Consider the following 13,653-nt stretch of genomic DNA (forward strand, 5'->3'; position numbering starts at 1 on the left):
GCATTTACGATGAAATCATGACATAGAGTTTACGTTCATGTTTGACATAGTGTTTACGTTCATGTTTGACAAAGCATTTACGTTCATGTTCGACAAAGGATATATGATGAAGTCATGACAAAGCATTTACGATGAAGTTTTGACAAAACATTTACGATGAAATCATGACAAAACATATACGTTTAGTTTCGATGAAGTTCGACAAAGTCTTTCGTTCATGTTTGACAAAGTGTTTACGTTCATGTTTGACAAAGTGTTTACGTTCATGTTTGACAAAACATTTACGATGAAATCATGACAAAGCATTTACGATGAAGTCATGACAAAGCATTTACGATGAAATCATGACATAGTGTTTACGTTCATGTTTGACATAGAGTTTACGTTCATGTTTGACATAGTGTTTACGTTCATGTTTGACAAAGCATATACGATGAAATCATGACAAAACATATACGATGAAATCATGACATAGTGTTTACGTTCATGTTTGACATAGAGTTTACGTTCATGTTTGACATAGAGTTTACGTTCATGTTTGACATAGTGTTTACGTTCATGTTTGACATAAAGTTTACGTTCATGTTTGACATAGTGTTTACGTTCATGTTTGACAAAGCATATACGATGAAATCATGACATAGAGTTTACGTTCATGTTTGACAAAGCATTTACGTTCATGTTTGACAAAGCATTTACGATGAAGTCATGACAAAGCATTTACGATGAAGTCATGACAAAGTGTTTACGATGAAATCATGACATAGAGTTTACGTTCATGTTTGACATAGAGTTTACGTTCATGTTTGACATAGTGTTTACGTTCATGTTTGACAAAGCGTTTACGATGAAATCATGACATAGTGTTTACGTTCATGTTTGACATAGTGTTTACGTTCATGTTTGACAAAGCATATACGATGAAATCATGACAAAACATATACGATGAAGTTTTGACAAAGCATTTACGATGAAATCATGACATAGAGTTTACGTTCATGTTTGACAAAGCATTTACGTTCATGTTTGACAAAGGATATACGATGAAATCATGACAAAGTGTTTACGTTCATGTTTGACAAAGCATTTACGTTCATGTTTGACAAAGCATTTACGATGAAATCATGACAAAGCATTTACGATGAAGTTTTGGCAAAGCATTTACGATGAAATCATGACATAGTGTTTACGTTCATGTTTGACATAGAGTTTACGTTCATGTTTGACATAGTGTTTACGTTCATGTTTGACATAGTGTTTACGATGAAATCATGACATAGAGTTTACGTTCATGTTTGACAAAGCATTTACGTTCATGTTTGACAAAGCATTTACGATGAAATCATGACAAAGCATTTACGATGAAGTTTTGGCAAAGCATTTACGATGAAATCATGACATAGAGTTTACGTTCATGTTTGACAAAGCATTTACGATGAAATCATGACATACTGTTTACGTTCATGTTTGACATAGAGTTTACGTTCATGTTTGACATAGTGTTTACGTTCATGTTTGACAAAGCATATACGATGAAATCATGACAAAACATATACGATGAAGTTTTGACAAAGCATTTACGATGAAATCATGACATAGAGTTTACGTTCATGTTTGACAAAGCATTTACGTTCATGTTTGACAAAGGATATACGTTCATGTTTGACAAAACATTTACGATGAAATCATGACAAAGCATTTACGATGAAGTTTTGGCAAAGCATTTACGATGAAATCATGACATAGTGTTTACGTTCATGTTTGACATAGAGTTTACGTTCATGTTTGACATAGTGTTTACGTTCATGTTTGACATAGTGTTTACGATGAAATCATGACATAGAGTTTACGTTCATGTTTGACAAAGCATTTACGTTCATGTTTGACAAAGCATTTACGATGAAATCATGACAAAGCATTTACGATGAAGTTTTGGCAAAGCATTTACGATGAAATCATGACATAGAGTTTACGTTCATGTTTGACAAAGCATTTACGATGAAATCATGACATACTGTTTACGTTCATGTTTGACATAGAGTTTACGTTCATGTTTGACATAGTGTTTACGTTCATGTTTGACAAAGCATATACGATGAAATCATGACAAAACATATACGATGAAGTTTTGACAAAGCATTTACGATGAAATCATGACATAGAGTTTACGTTCATGTTTGACAAAGCATTTACGTTCATGTTTGACAAAGGATATACGATGAAATCATGACAAAGTGTTTACGTTCATGTTTGACAAAGCATTTACGTTCATGTTTGACAAAGCATTTACGATGAAATCATGACAAAGCATTTACGATGAAGTCATGACAAAGTGTTTACGATGAAATCATGACATAGTGTTTACGTTCATGTTTGACATAGAGTTTACGTTCATGTTTGACATAGAGTTTACGTTCATGTTTGACATAGTGTTTACGTTCATGTTTGACATAAAGTTTACGTTCATGTTTGACATAGTGTTTACGTTCATGTTTGACAAAGCATATACGATGAAATCATGACAAAGCATATACGATGAAATCATGACAAAACATATACGATGAAGTTTTGACAAAGGATATACGATAAAATTTATTTCCAGGACTGTTATCAAAATGTCATGTTGTCAGTAATTTTAAGAGAAGCGGGAAGGTTAAACTATTTAAACAGATTTCTCAATAGTACTAAAATGCAGGAAATTCTTGAGTTTTGGATGAACGAATACGGTCGAGCCACTTTTGGCTTGACCTCAAAACAAGCATTTTATGAGCTTACAAACTCCTTTCTTCATTTCCCTTTCATTTTTTTTGTATTTGATACACGATACACGATACACGACATCACATTTTGACGAAGTGCTGTGTTGTCAAAATGTCATGTTGTCAGTAATTTTCAGAGAAGTTAATTAACCGAGTGACACATGGTGACGTAGTGACACCTTCAGTTCTTCAAAAATAATTCATAAATACCCTCCCCGCTGTGTTGTCAAAATGTCATGTTGTCAGTAATTTTCAGAGAAGTTAATTAACCGAGTGACACATGGTGACGTAGTGACACCCTCAGTTATTCAAAAATAATTCATTATTGAATAACCTGAAACCATTAACGTAAACATTATTTTTGGGTCATTTACACTCATTACGATGAAGTTTTGACAAAGTGTTTACGTTCATGTTTGACATAGAGTTTACGATGAAATCATGACAAAACATTTACGATGAAGTCATGACAAAACATTTACGATGAAGTTTTGACAAAACATTTACGATGAAGTCATGACAAAACATTTACGATGAAGTCATGACAAAACATTTACGATGAAGTCATAACAAAACATATACGTTTAGTTTCGATGAAGTCATAACAAAACATATACGTTTAGTTTCGATGAAGTCATGACAAAACATTTACGATGAAGTCATAACAAAACATATACGATGAAGTCATAACAAAACATATACGTTTAGTTTCGATGAAGTCATAACAAAACATATACGTTTAGTTTCGATGAAATCATGACAAAACATTTATGAAATCATTAATGAAAACATAAACGATAACATTTATTTCCTGTGTTGTTGTCAAAATGTCATGTTGTCAGTAATTTTAAGAGAAGTTAAATAACCTGGTGACATGGTGACGTGGTGACACTGAAAACATTTACGTTTAAGTTCGACAAAGCATTTACGATGAAATCATAACAAAACATATACGTTTAGTCTCGATGAAATCATGACAAAACATTTACGAAGAAATCATGACAAAGCATTTACGATGAAGTCATGACAAAACATTTACGATGAAGTCATGACAAAACATTTATGAAATCATTAATGAAAACATAAACGATAACATTTATTTCCTGTGTTGTTGTCAAAATGTCATGTTGTCAGTAATTTTAAGAGAAGTTAAATAACCTGGTGACATGGTGACGTGGTGACACTGAAAACATTTACGTTTAAGTTCGACAAAGCATTTACGATGAAATCATAACAAAACATATACGATGAAATCATAACAAAACATTTACGATGAAGTTTTGACAAAGCATATACGATGAAGTCATGACAAAACATTTACGATGAAATCATGACAAAGTGTTTACGATGAAGTTTTGACAAAACATATACGATGAAATCATGACAAATCATTTACGATGAAATCTTGACAAAACATTTACGATGAAATCTTGACAAAGCATATACGATGAAGTCATAACAAAACATATACGAAGAAATCATGACAAAACATTTACGTTTAGTTTCGATGAAGTTAGTGTCTATGTTATACAGTAATGTTAGTCATGAATGTTTGTCCTACGTGTTGGCGTTAGTGTTGAAAAATAATGTTTGTCCTACATGAAGCCGTACAAGCGTTTGAATTTGTTTATGAATAAGATTACACTCTTGTTTTCTGTATCTATCATACAAACATAAGCAGCACCTGTTTTTGTAAAGTTTATATGAAGTTTTCGATAGTTAGGACCTGTATAATAATAGAATGCGTCCTCATTCTCAACATAGTAGTAGAACTCAAACGAATGCTTACCATAATCTGTTATTTCAACAGCTTCGTCAGTATTTCATCAACGAACTCATAAACTATATCACCATACTTGCTTTATTTCTATTGTTTTCAGATCTAGAACACAACGAAGGTTTGAGATTCTGTTGTCCGTTCTATCATGATTTATATGGTCTATTTCTTTCAAATTGTTTGGATTTTCAATCCACTGTTCTGCAATATTCTATGCTTTAAGTACATTTTGTTGTTTAAACTAAGCACAATATAACCATAATTATTTAAGCATTCACTCATAATATGTTGTCTTTCTTTCGACGAATAGTAAAAGGATATGTCGTACAAATCTCATAATCTTCATGATTTCTCAATGTTTCCCATTGAGTTTGTTCCCCACTAACGTTCTCATTGACGTCCTCAATATCTTCTTCCTCACTGAACTCGTCAATATTTTCACTAGCTCCTTCTGTAATGTTTTCATCGGCATTGTCATTGACTTCTTCTGTAATGTTAGATGTTGTTGTTTCGCTCATGTTCTTTCACTAATGTTAAAAAGTTATGTTGTACGAATTTTGAACAGAATTTAGAGCAGTTATGAAACAATGAAGTATTTTACGTATTGAAAGGAACTATGAGAGTGAAGTACATGACAGCAATGACAAAAGGAACTAATATCAAACCTAATGAAATCGCTCACGAGGACATAGAGCTTAACAAGTACTTTGTGGAGTATCTTATAAGTGAAGAGTATGTAAGACCTTACTTCATGTTTGACAGCATGAATGAGGATGTATTTCATGGTTAAAGAATATAGCAATGTTTTCGGTAAGTACGTCATAGATGACAAAGGTCTTGTTGTATTTTATGAGACAGCAATACGAACACAGGAACTAATGGATATTATGCACTCAACAGCAAAGAAAGGATTTAGTACTATTGGCATGAATGAACATTGCAGGAATGACATATACAACCTATGCTCACGAAAGCCTTACACAAAAGCAATACAAATGATAGAACATAAGTGTCTAAGGTCAGCAAATGAAATCATTACTGTCAGTGGTTATGAAAGAACTGTTAGCAAAGATGAGTGGAAACAGCTATTCATATTAAGGAAGGACGTTGCTGAACTAGTTAAACCTGTTGCACAAACATTGTTTCAGATAAGACCAGCAATGACTAAGAACCCTTTGACCTTAGTCAATGAGACCATAGAGGTTGAAGATAATGACATGAAAGAACTAGGAATGAATGAGAGAAGTTGTGAAGGATGTTTGAGTCAAAACACATGGTTCTTTAGAGCTGTTAAGAAACTTAGTAAAGAACGACAGAAATATTTTATAGAGAAGTATTGCAAAGGATGTGTAATGAATTGTTTGAAATAGAATTAGAGACACTTTCAACTAAAGGACTTGAGGAAAAATAAGTACATGAGTGAAGAAGGTATTGACATAGCTAGTGTTATAAATGACTTAAGAAGATGTTTGTTGTTATTGACGGAGCACGTATGACATATCTAGTGAAAGATTATGATGGAATACGAGACACAACAACACTTGTGTCAGTAGATAGCAAGGAATTCAATAAGCTCATGAAGAGTGTTTATGTAGGACGTATTGAGGAGAAGGATGTGAACGCACTGATGATTTATGAAGCGGGTCAGAACAAGAACTATCTTATGAAGTCAGGCATGAGATTCTTTGACGAAAGAGATGACATTTACAGCTATTTCAGAGGATATGAGTATGAGGTACTGAATGAAGTAGATGAAAGCGTTATTGAAGGATATTTGAAACATGTTCACGATGTCATATGTAATGAGGATGAAGAGCTTTATGAGTATGTTTTTGAACTGGTTCGCCTACATCGTTCAAAATCTTGTGGAAAGACTGGAACAGTACTTTTGTTAATAGGAAAGCAAGGAACTGGTAAGAATGTACTTAGTAATGTTCTATGCGAGCTCATTAGCAGTACGCCAACAATAATATACGGCAATAGAGAATGTGGTTGGTAGATTCAATGCTGCTATTGAGAACATGAAGCTCATCGTATGCAATGAACTAAGCTCATGCGATACGTCTAAGGTCATGAACCACGACGCACTAAAGTCAATAGTAACAGAGACTCAGTTGGACTTAAATCAGAAGTGTCAGCCAGTAAGAAAGATAGAGAATGTTTGTAATATCATCATGATATCTAACAACTTCAACTCAGTAAAGATTGATAAAGACGACAGAAGATTTGTTGTCATTGACGTAAGCAGCAGATACAAAGGAAATTACGAATATTTCTCAAATCTCATTGAAAGCTTTAATGAAGAGTTTTTATTCAAACTTACTGACGTACTTCATGAAGAAAGATTTAAGTGAATTTGATGTAAGGAAGATACCATTCACCAGGGCTAAACAAGAACTCATCGAAATGAACAAAACACCTTACCAAATGTTTTACGAGGAGTTCTATGAAAAGTTTGTATCCGGATGGAATTGTACAGAGTGCTACAAAGATATAAAGAATTTGCGAAGGAGAATGAATTCTTGCATGTAGTTCAAATGTATTTGGTGGCAAGATGAGAGAATTTGTGAAGAGAAGTAGAAAGCGAGACGGTTCTGCAAGAAGTTATATTTACGAAGCAAGTATGATATTAGAAGGTCGTGGAAAGAAAGAAACAGTGAATTATGAGGAAGTGCTTGAAAAATTCATGGAGTACATGGAAGCAATATAACATACAACAAAGACATTATACAGTGAGTTTAAGTACTACTGTGAACAGCATGAGATTGAAGTAATGAGTAAAGGAGACTTTGAAACGCTTATGAAAGACAGTAAGGAGGTCGTTCATGAGAACAGTGTTGAAAGTTCATGAGAACAGTGAAGAGGTCATACATGAATGCAATGATGAAATAGTTCACAAGAACAGTGAGGAGGTCATACATGAATGCAATGATGAAATAGTTCATGAGAACAGTGAAAGAGGTCATACATGAATGCAATGATGAAATAGTTCATGAGAACAGTGAAGAGGTCATACATGAATGCAATGATGAAATAGTGAGAACAGTGAGAGGTCATACATGAATGCAATGATGAAATAGTTCATGAGAACAGTAAGGAGGTCATACATGAATGCAATGATGAAATAGTTCACGATGTCGTTCGTGAAGAAGCCATTGCAACAAAGAATGAGATAAAGGATTTCATAGAACTTAACAAGGAGGAGTTTAAAGAAGGCTATGAAGTGAAAAGATGTGAAGAAGATTTCTTGGCGTATTTGAAGAAAAAGAGACTAAAGCCAATGGCTCAAAATAAGTTTCAATCGATGTTTGAAAAGAAACGTTTGAGCTATGGTGGTGTAAGAAGCACATATTACTTTGTTAAGAAGTGAGGACATTTATTTTTGTCGTTAGTGTTGGAGTTTGTGTTTGTTGTTAGTGTTGTCATTTGTGCTGAAGTTAGTACTTGATGTTAGTGTTGAGAGTTTGTGTTTGTTGTTAGTGTTTGTCATTTGTGCTGAAGTTAGTACTTGATGTTAGTGTTGGATTTGTGTTTGTTGTTAGTGTTTGTCATTTGTGCTGAAGTTAGTATTGATGTTAGTGTTGGAGTTTGTGTTTGTTGTTAGTGAGAGGAATAATTAAATCATGAACTTTGCCATGGTCTCTGTCCCTAGTAGTTTTTCATTAAGTTCTGGAAATAATGAAAGTCATAAACTTTGCCATGGTCTCTGTCCCTAGTAGTTTTCATTATCTCACAGAGTTAATGAAAGTCATACTTTCTATCAGATGAAGCATGCAGATGAACATAATGAAAGTTAGTGAGTTTGCCACGAGTTATGAATAAAATATTGGCATATTAGATGAGATAGCTGATGAAACAGATGAAGATAAATTAAATCTTGGACTTTGCCACACTCTGTCCCTAGTTCCTCAAAATCCTTGACAACGTTGCTTAGAAATTTTGGTTCAAAACCTCATCTGATTTTAATCTGTTATGCTACCTGTTAAGTTTCGCGAGATTATAAATGTCATGGAGTTATATAAAAAGGAGGGACAGCTAGGGACACTGGAAGTACTTGTAAGGCTATCTGTTAAGATTGCATGAAATACTAAAAAGTCATGAAATCCATTATCGCTGTGCTAGCTTCACCTTTGATTGAAATGACGACTAAAGTCACTGAAGCAATGAAACAAAAGTTTTGGTAGAATACATTAAATCAGGAACTATTCCAGAAGGTTTTTACATTCATACTATGAAGGATGGTAGAGTTCAGTTTAGAAAGATAAAGCAACCATTAGATAAAGAAGGAATTTTGAGAAAGATTAAACTTCATGAGGACAACATTGCTGAACTTATGAAGAAGTTAGAAGAGTTGGAGAAAGGAAGAGAGTTATAAAGCAATGAATTCAACAGGGTGAAAAACCGGGTGAAAAAAGAGGTGAGATTTCACCACTTCACCTAAATTTATTTTTGTGCTATGTTTTCATACGTGTGAGGGTGGTGATATCATTTATTTTTAAGTTTATTTTTATATAAATGACAGAACAAAAATAAAGCATATCTACTCAACAGGAATGAGACCCTTACTGACTATGTATTCGTTTAATGCTTGATGAAAACAATGGTACATATTATCGTATGGGTATACACAACGTCTGTTTCCATCGTCGTCGTATATGTAGAGCTCAAATCCAGTCCAACCTTCTTTTGTACAATATGTAGCTTTATTTAAGTATGTGTTTATGTAGATAAGGCAATTTTCTTCATCGCTCCAGAAATAATTTTTCGTCTTTGTTGAAATAGTTTTCGTTCCTCTGCGACCATAAGGAATGTATGCAATAAATTTAGCATCATAAGGTATTATAATATATTTAGGGTTTCTTTCATCGTCAATGGGTCTGTCTTTGTTAAAATGCATGTTTCTCAGTTTTACTTGAGTTTTGAATAGTTCACGGAAACGTTCTGGGAAAGAGTCATAGTAAATGTAGTCGGATATGTCTTTGTAATGAAATAAAAAATTTAAAAAAATAAAAATAAGGTTATTTTTTATTTAGTGAGGATGGTAGTGAATTCGTTAGTGAAGTCGTTTATGTGTCAGATGGTTTTGTAAATATTTAAGGTTAAGTTGGTGTTATGGTTGTATTGTAAAATATACGTTACCGGTTTTGTAAAGTGTCAAACTGTTAACTTGGGTAAGGTGGAACGCAGTGCCGCCGTACCCAAGTTAGGGATACTAACTATTATTGAGGTTTAACGTAGAACATTCATACTTTCCACCAAGTTTATAACATACCATCCATCTTTGTTGGGAGTTTATTTTAATCTTCTCTAAGAGTCTCATGAAAACCTTACCGAAATGTTTGTGTAAGTAGTCTCTGTTTGGTTTATCTAAAGCTTCGATGTTAAAGTCAATGAGTCTATTGCCTGACTTCACATTTCTCTTCCTATTCTCTTCATCTTTCTTTAACCATCTCTCACCTTCTTTTGGTTTGTCGTCAATGGAACGAATGACATCGTTAGCTTTGCGAACTTGTTCTATAGCGCTCTTAAACGTCTCTCTTCTCTGTTGTTTCAGTGTGTCGTCTCTTCTTCTTGTTTCACCAACGTTTGCATTTGTTATGTCAAACATTTCTCTTCTTACTTCATGAGGTACTGAACGTCTATGATATAAGTCAATAGCAACGTCATTTAAAGGAAATACTCTTGCATGGACTTCGTCCTCGCCGCGTTGCGGCTTTATGAACTCATGAATTCTATCATAACTTATTGCACCATTATAGTCATTGAGGATGTCAGCGAGTGCTTTTTTGTTTGTTGCGTAATGCTTTGCAACATCTATATTAGCTTCTGTAAGAAGTTGTTTTATTTCCTAGTGTTCTAACTTAGACAACTTCCGATACATCTTTAGTAGGAAATAAAAAAATATTTTTTTGAAAAAATTAGATTAGATTTTTTAAAGTTATTTTTCAAAATAATTTAATATTTTTATTTTAATGAAACACATGCAAGATTGCAAGTTCTTTTCATACAATGCTCTCGCTAATGCCATCAAGAATGAGTTCAATAATGCTTCAAATGTTAATGTTATCTTTAACAAGAAGTTTGTGAAAGAATCTAAGTTTGGTCAGTATGTCAGACCATTAGCTATCGTCATTGACCGCAAACGTTATACTTCACAAGAGTTAGCAGTAGTTTTGAAACAAAAGAGTTTCTTCGTGAATGTCAAAGATACTCATTATACTGTCATAAAGAACTCTAACATTGACTTCTTCAGTATTGCTTTAAATCTTTCCGAACAGAAAGAATATAAGAAGGGTGAAACAAATGTGAAATATTATCCTTCATCTCTGAAGACAATAACGAACAAAGATGTTATACAGAAATTCTTACCAAAGGTTGAAGAAGCTTCTATTGACATTGACGAAGAAAGTGAAATGGTTGAAGAAATTGACCCTGACGTCATTTAAGCAAAATATATTTTTTGGTTAGTCTTCATATGGATATTTTACAACAATTCCCCAATGTATAAACTTTTCATACGCTTTTTCATAAGCTTTATATACCTTCAGAAATTTTGCATAATCTTTAGAAGCATTTAGATATTGTTTAAATGCTTTGTATGTCTTCAGAAATTTTGCATAATCTTTTACATGTTGTTCGTTCTCTTCTTCTGTCATGAGTTCCGAATATTCTAAATTCATGTTCTTTCATATGAGATAAAATTATTAAAAAAAATAAAATTAGCTTAGATTTTTTGATTCTTCCTCTTTGAAGTTATCGAAATATTCTGTTATTTTTTCCTTCAGTAATGTTAAGTCTTCTTTGAATGTAAGTATTGTGCAACCTTTGATGTCATAGTGTGTTTGAGGAAGAGTATTTTTGACAATTTCCTTTATTTGCTCATTCGGTGTCATTGAAATCGGTAAGTTTTCACGATAGAACCAGTTTCTATCAGATTTATATATCTTAGCTAAGTCATAAAAGCTCTTGTTGTTTCTTCTCACTAAATGCAACATAACCATATCTTTATCTTCTTCATTTTCCATCTCTTCAGTATATATCATATACTTATAACTCTTTTCCTTTCCTTTTGGTACCGAACGCGGTATTCTTTTCTGTATGCTTTTGTCTTTGGATTCAATGACTTCATCTTTTGCTTGAAGTTTCATTTCCATCTCTCCACGTTCTGCTTTATATAGTTCATCTAACATCATGAAAATATAACAAGCATAACGAGGTGAAGCCCACATTGCTACAGCGTTTACTAAAAGTCTATGAACATAATAACCTTTCAAACCAGGAGCCAAATTCTTGCGATTTTCATACGGAATCTCTTCCCCGGTTTTCCGAGGGAAGCAATCATATGAGGAAATTCTTCTAAAAGTTCTTTTGTCTGTTGGTTTTCAAACCAATGATATGCTTGCTTTGTAGAACGAAGAGTATTCATTATACTTTGCATTTGGTACATGTCATCTTTGACCGAACGAATGAGGCGAAGTTGTTTGTTATATTGTATGTATTCGTATTCTTCATTTATGGCTTCATGAACGATAGCAGTTGTTGTGTTCTCTAATGTTGACATTTCTGTTCTTACATACAAAATAAAAAAATAAATAAAAAGAAAACTAACTTTATTTTTCTGTGTTAAAGAAATGTTAAAAATTCATGGTTACATATGTGAAAAGAAGTCACGAACAAATGAAGGTCATAAATTTCAGCACATAATTCTGAATTGAATGGTGTGTCATACATGTCAAACTGTCAAGAATTGAAGGAGATACGAGGCTATAAAGATTTTGGATATTTTCTGACACACACCCTGAGGGAAAAGTGACAAAACACGACGATAGAAAAGTGACAAAATGAGAGAAAGTTGTTTCCCGACCAAAATACAATCATGTTGAAAAAGTGACATTTGTAAAGTTGGACGATAGGATTTCCTGAAAAAGTGCAAGACTTGTCTTGAATCAGGACAAGATTTGTCTTGAAAAAATACAAGACTTGTTCTGAAAAAATACAAGACTTGTCTTGAATCAGGACAATTGTTCTCAAATTTGAGAACTTTACAAGAAAAACTGACTAAAAAGTGCAAGTCTTGTTCTGAATCAGGACAAGATTTGTCTTGAAAAAATACAAGACTTGTTCTGAAAAAATACAAGACTTGTCTTGAATCAGGACAAAACTTTACAAAATGTAAACTTTACATAACCGTTTCTATCGTACATGATATTTAGTTGACATTGTAAACTATCTTCATGTAAAGTATGGCGGTTTGAAACCGTCGGGAACCTTCACTTTTTTGACGAAGTGCGAATCTTCACTTCGTGTCATGATGCAAAAATAATGAGTTCATTTACTCACAATATTTTTGTACAAAACGACCCCAAACTTTTAACTTCTTTTCTGCAGCTTCTAATGCTATCTTCATGTAAAGTATGGCGGTTTGAAACCGTCGGGAACCTTCACTTTTTTGACGAAGTGCGAATCTTCACTTCGTGTCATGATGCAAAAATAATGAGTTCATTTACTCACAATATTTTTGTACAAAACGACCCCAAACTTTTAACTTCTTTTCTGCAGCTTCTAATGCTATCTTAGCGAGTTCATATTCTCTAAATTCTCTCTTTAAATCTTCTTGTTTCCATTGGTCTAGTTCGTATGGAGAGTCTCTATAACCATAATATATCTCACGTTCATGTTCTAATTGTTTTTCGCACATTTTTCTAACTTCTTGTTCGAACAAATGTTTTGCATTCTCTACTGTATCTTCGAGTTCTTCTTCATCTAACTTCTCATGAACTTTCTTGTCTATGGAATCCATAATTTTTCCAACTGCTATGCAATATTTTGGAGAAGCCCACATTGCTATATAGTTTATAAGTCTTGGGTCTACATACGTTCCTCTAACCTGTTTGATTTCATCAGGAATTCCTGCATGAATTTTTGTAAAAAAGCAACCGCCGGAATTCAGACGGTTGCTATATTCTTCACAAAATGCCTTATAATACTCTTCCCAGGACTTATTTTCCAACAACTTTCTAAAGTCTTTCCTAAACTGCTGACACATATTTGTTGCATTTATATAACCATCCTTGTCTCTACGTAAGACTTCAATACCGTTATAAGTGCCTTTTGTGA

General features: G+C 33.3%; 3 protein-coding genes and 2 pseudogenes across 5 annotated transcripts, besides 3 other annotated features; 2 read left to right on the forward strand and 3 right to left on the reverse strand.

The window, feature by feature from the left end:
- Positions 1-9,754: part of a mobile genetic element that runs on past the window's edge.
- Positions 1-13,653: part of a mobile genetic element that runs on past both edges of the window.
- On the forward strand, positions 7,160-7,906 carry TVAGG3_0032420 (annotated as a pseudogene). Its single transcript has one exon. A coding segment is annotated over exon 1 (747 nt).
- Positions 8,894-9,076: a terminal%2Cinverted (terminal inverted repeat of Maverick-2 transposon ID:TVAGG3_0032370).
- Positions 9,077-9,433, reverse strand: TVAGG3_0032430 (uncharacterized protein; the record flags this gene model as incomplete). The annotated part of the gene is made up of 1 exon (XM_001288358.1): positions 9,077-9,433. The coding sequence occupies one exon, from the start codon at positions 9,431-9,433 to the stop codon at positions 9,077-9,079; it is 357 nt and encodes a 118-aa protein (XP_001288359.1).
- Positions 10,509-10,982, forward strand: TVAGG3_0032440 (uncharacterized protein; the record flags this gene model as incomplete). The annotated part of the gene is made up of 1 exon (XM_051220479.1): positions 10,509-10,982. The coding sequence occupies one exon, from the start codon at positions 10,509-10,511 to the stop codon at positions 10,980-10,982; it is 474 nt and encodes a 157-aa protein (XP_051105465.1).
- TVAGG3_0032450 lies at positions 11,271-12,097 on the reverse strand (annotated as a pseudogene). The gene has a single exon. A coding segment is annotated over exon 1 (827 nt).
- On the reverse strand, positions 13,040-13,336 carry TVAGG3_0032460 (uncharacterized protein; the record flags this gene model as incomplete). Its single annotated transcript, XM_001283109.1, has 1 exon — positions 13,040-13,336. The coding sequence occupies one exon, from the start codon at positions 13,334-13,336 to the stop codon at positions 13,040-13,042; it is 297 nt and encodes a 98-aa protein (XP_001283110.1).

The sequence above is a fragment of the Trichomonas vaginalis genome, chromosome IV, assembly GCF_026262505.1.
Source record: "Trichomonas vaginalis G3 chromosome IV, whole genome shotgun sequence".
Taxonomy (NCBI): Eukaryota; Parabasalia; order Trichomonadida; family Trichomonadidae; genus Trichomonas; species Trichomonas vaginalis.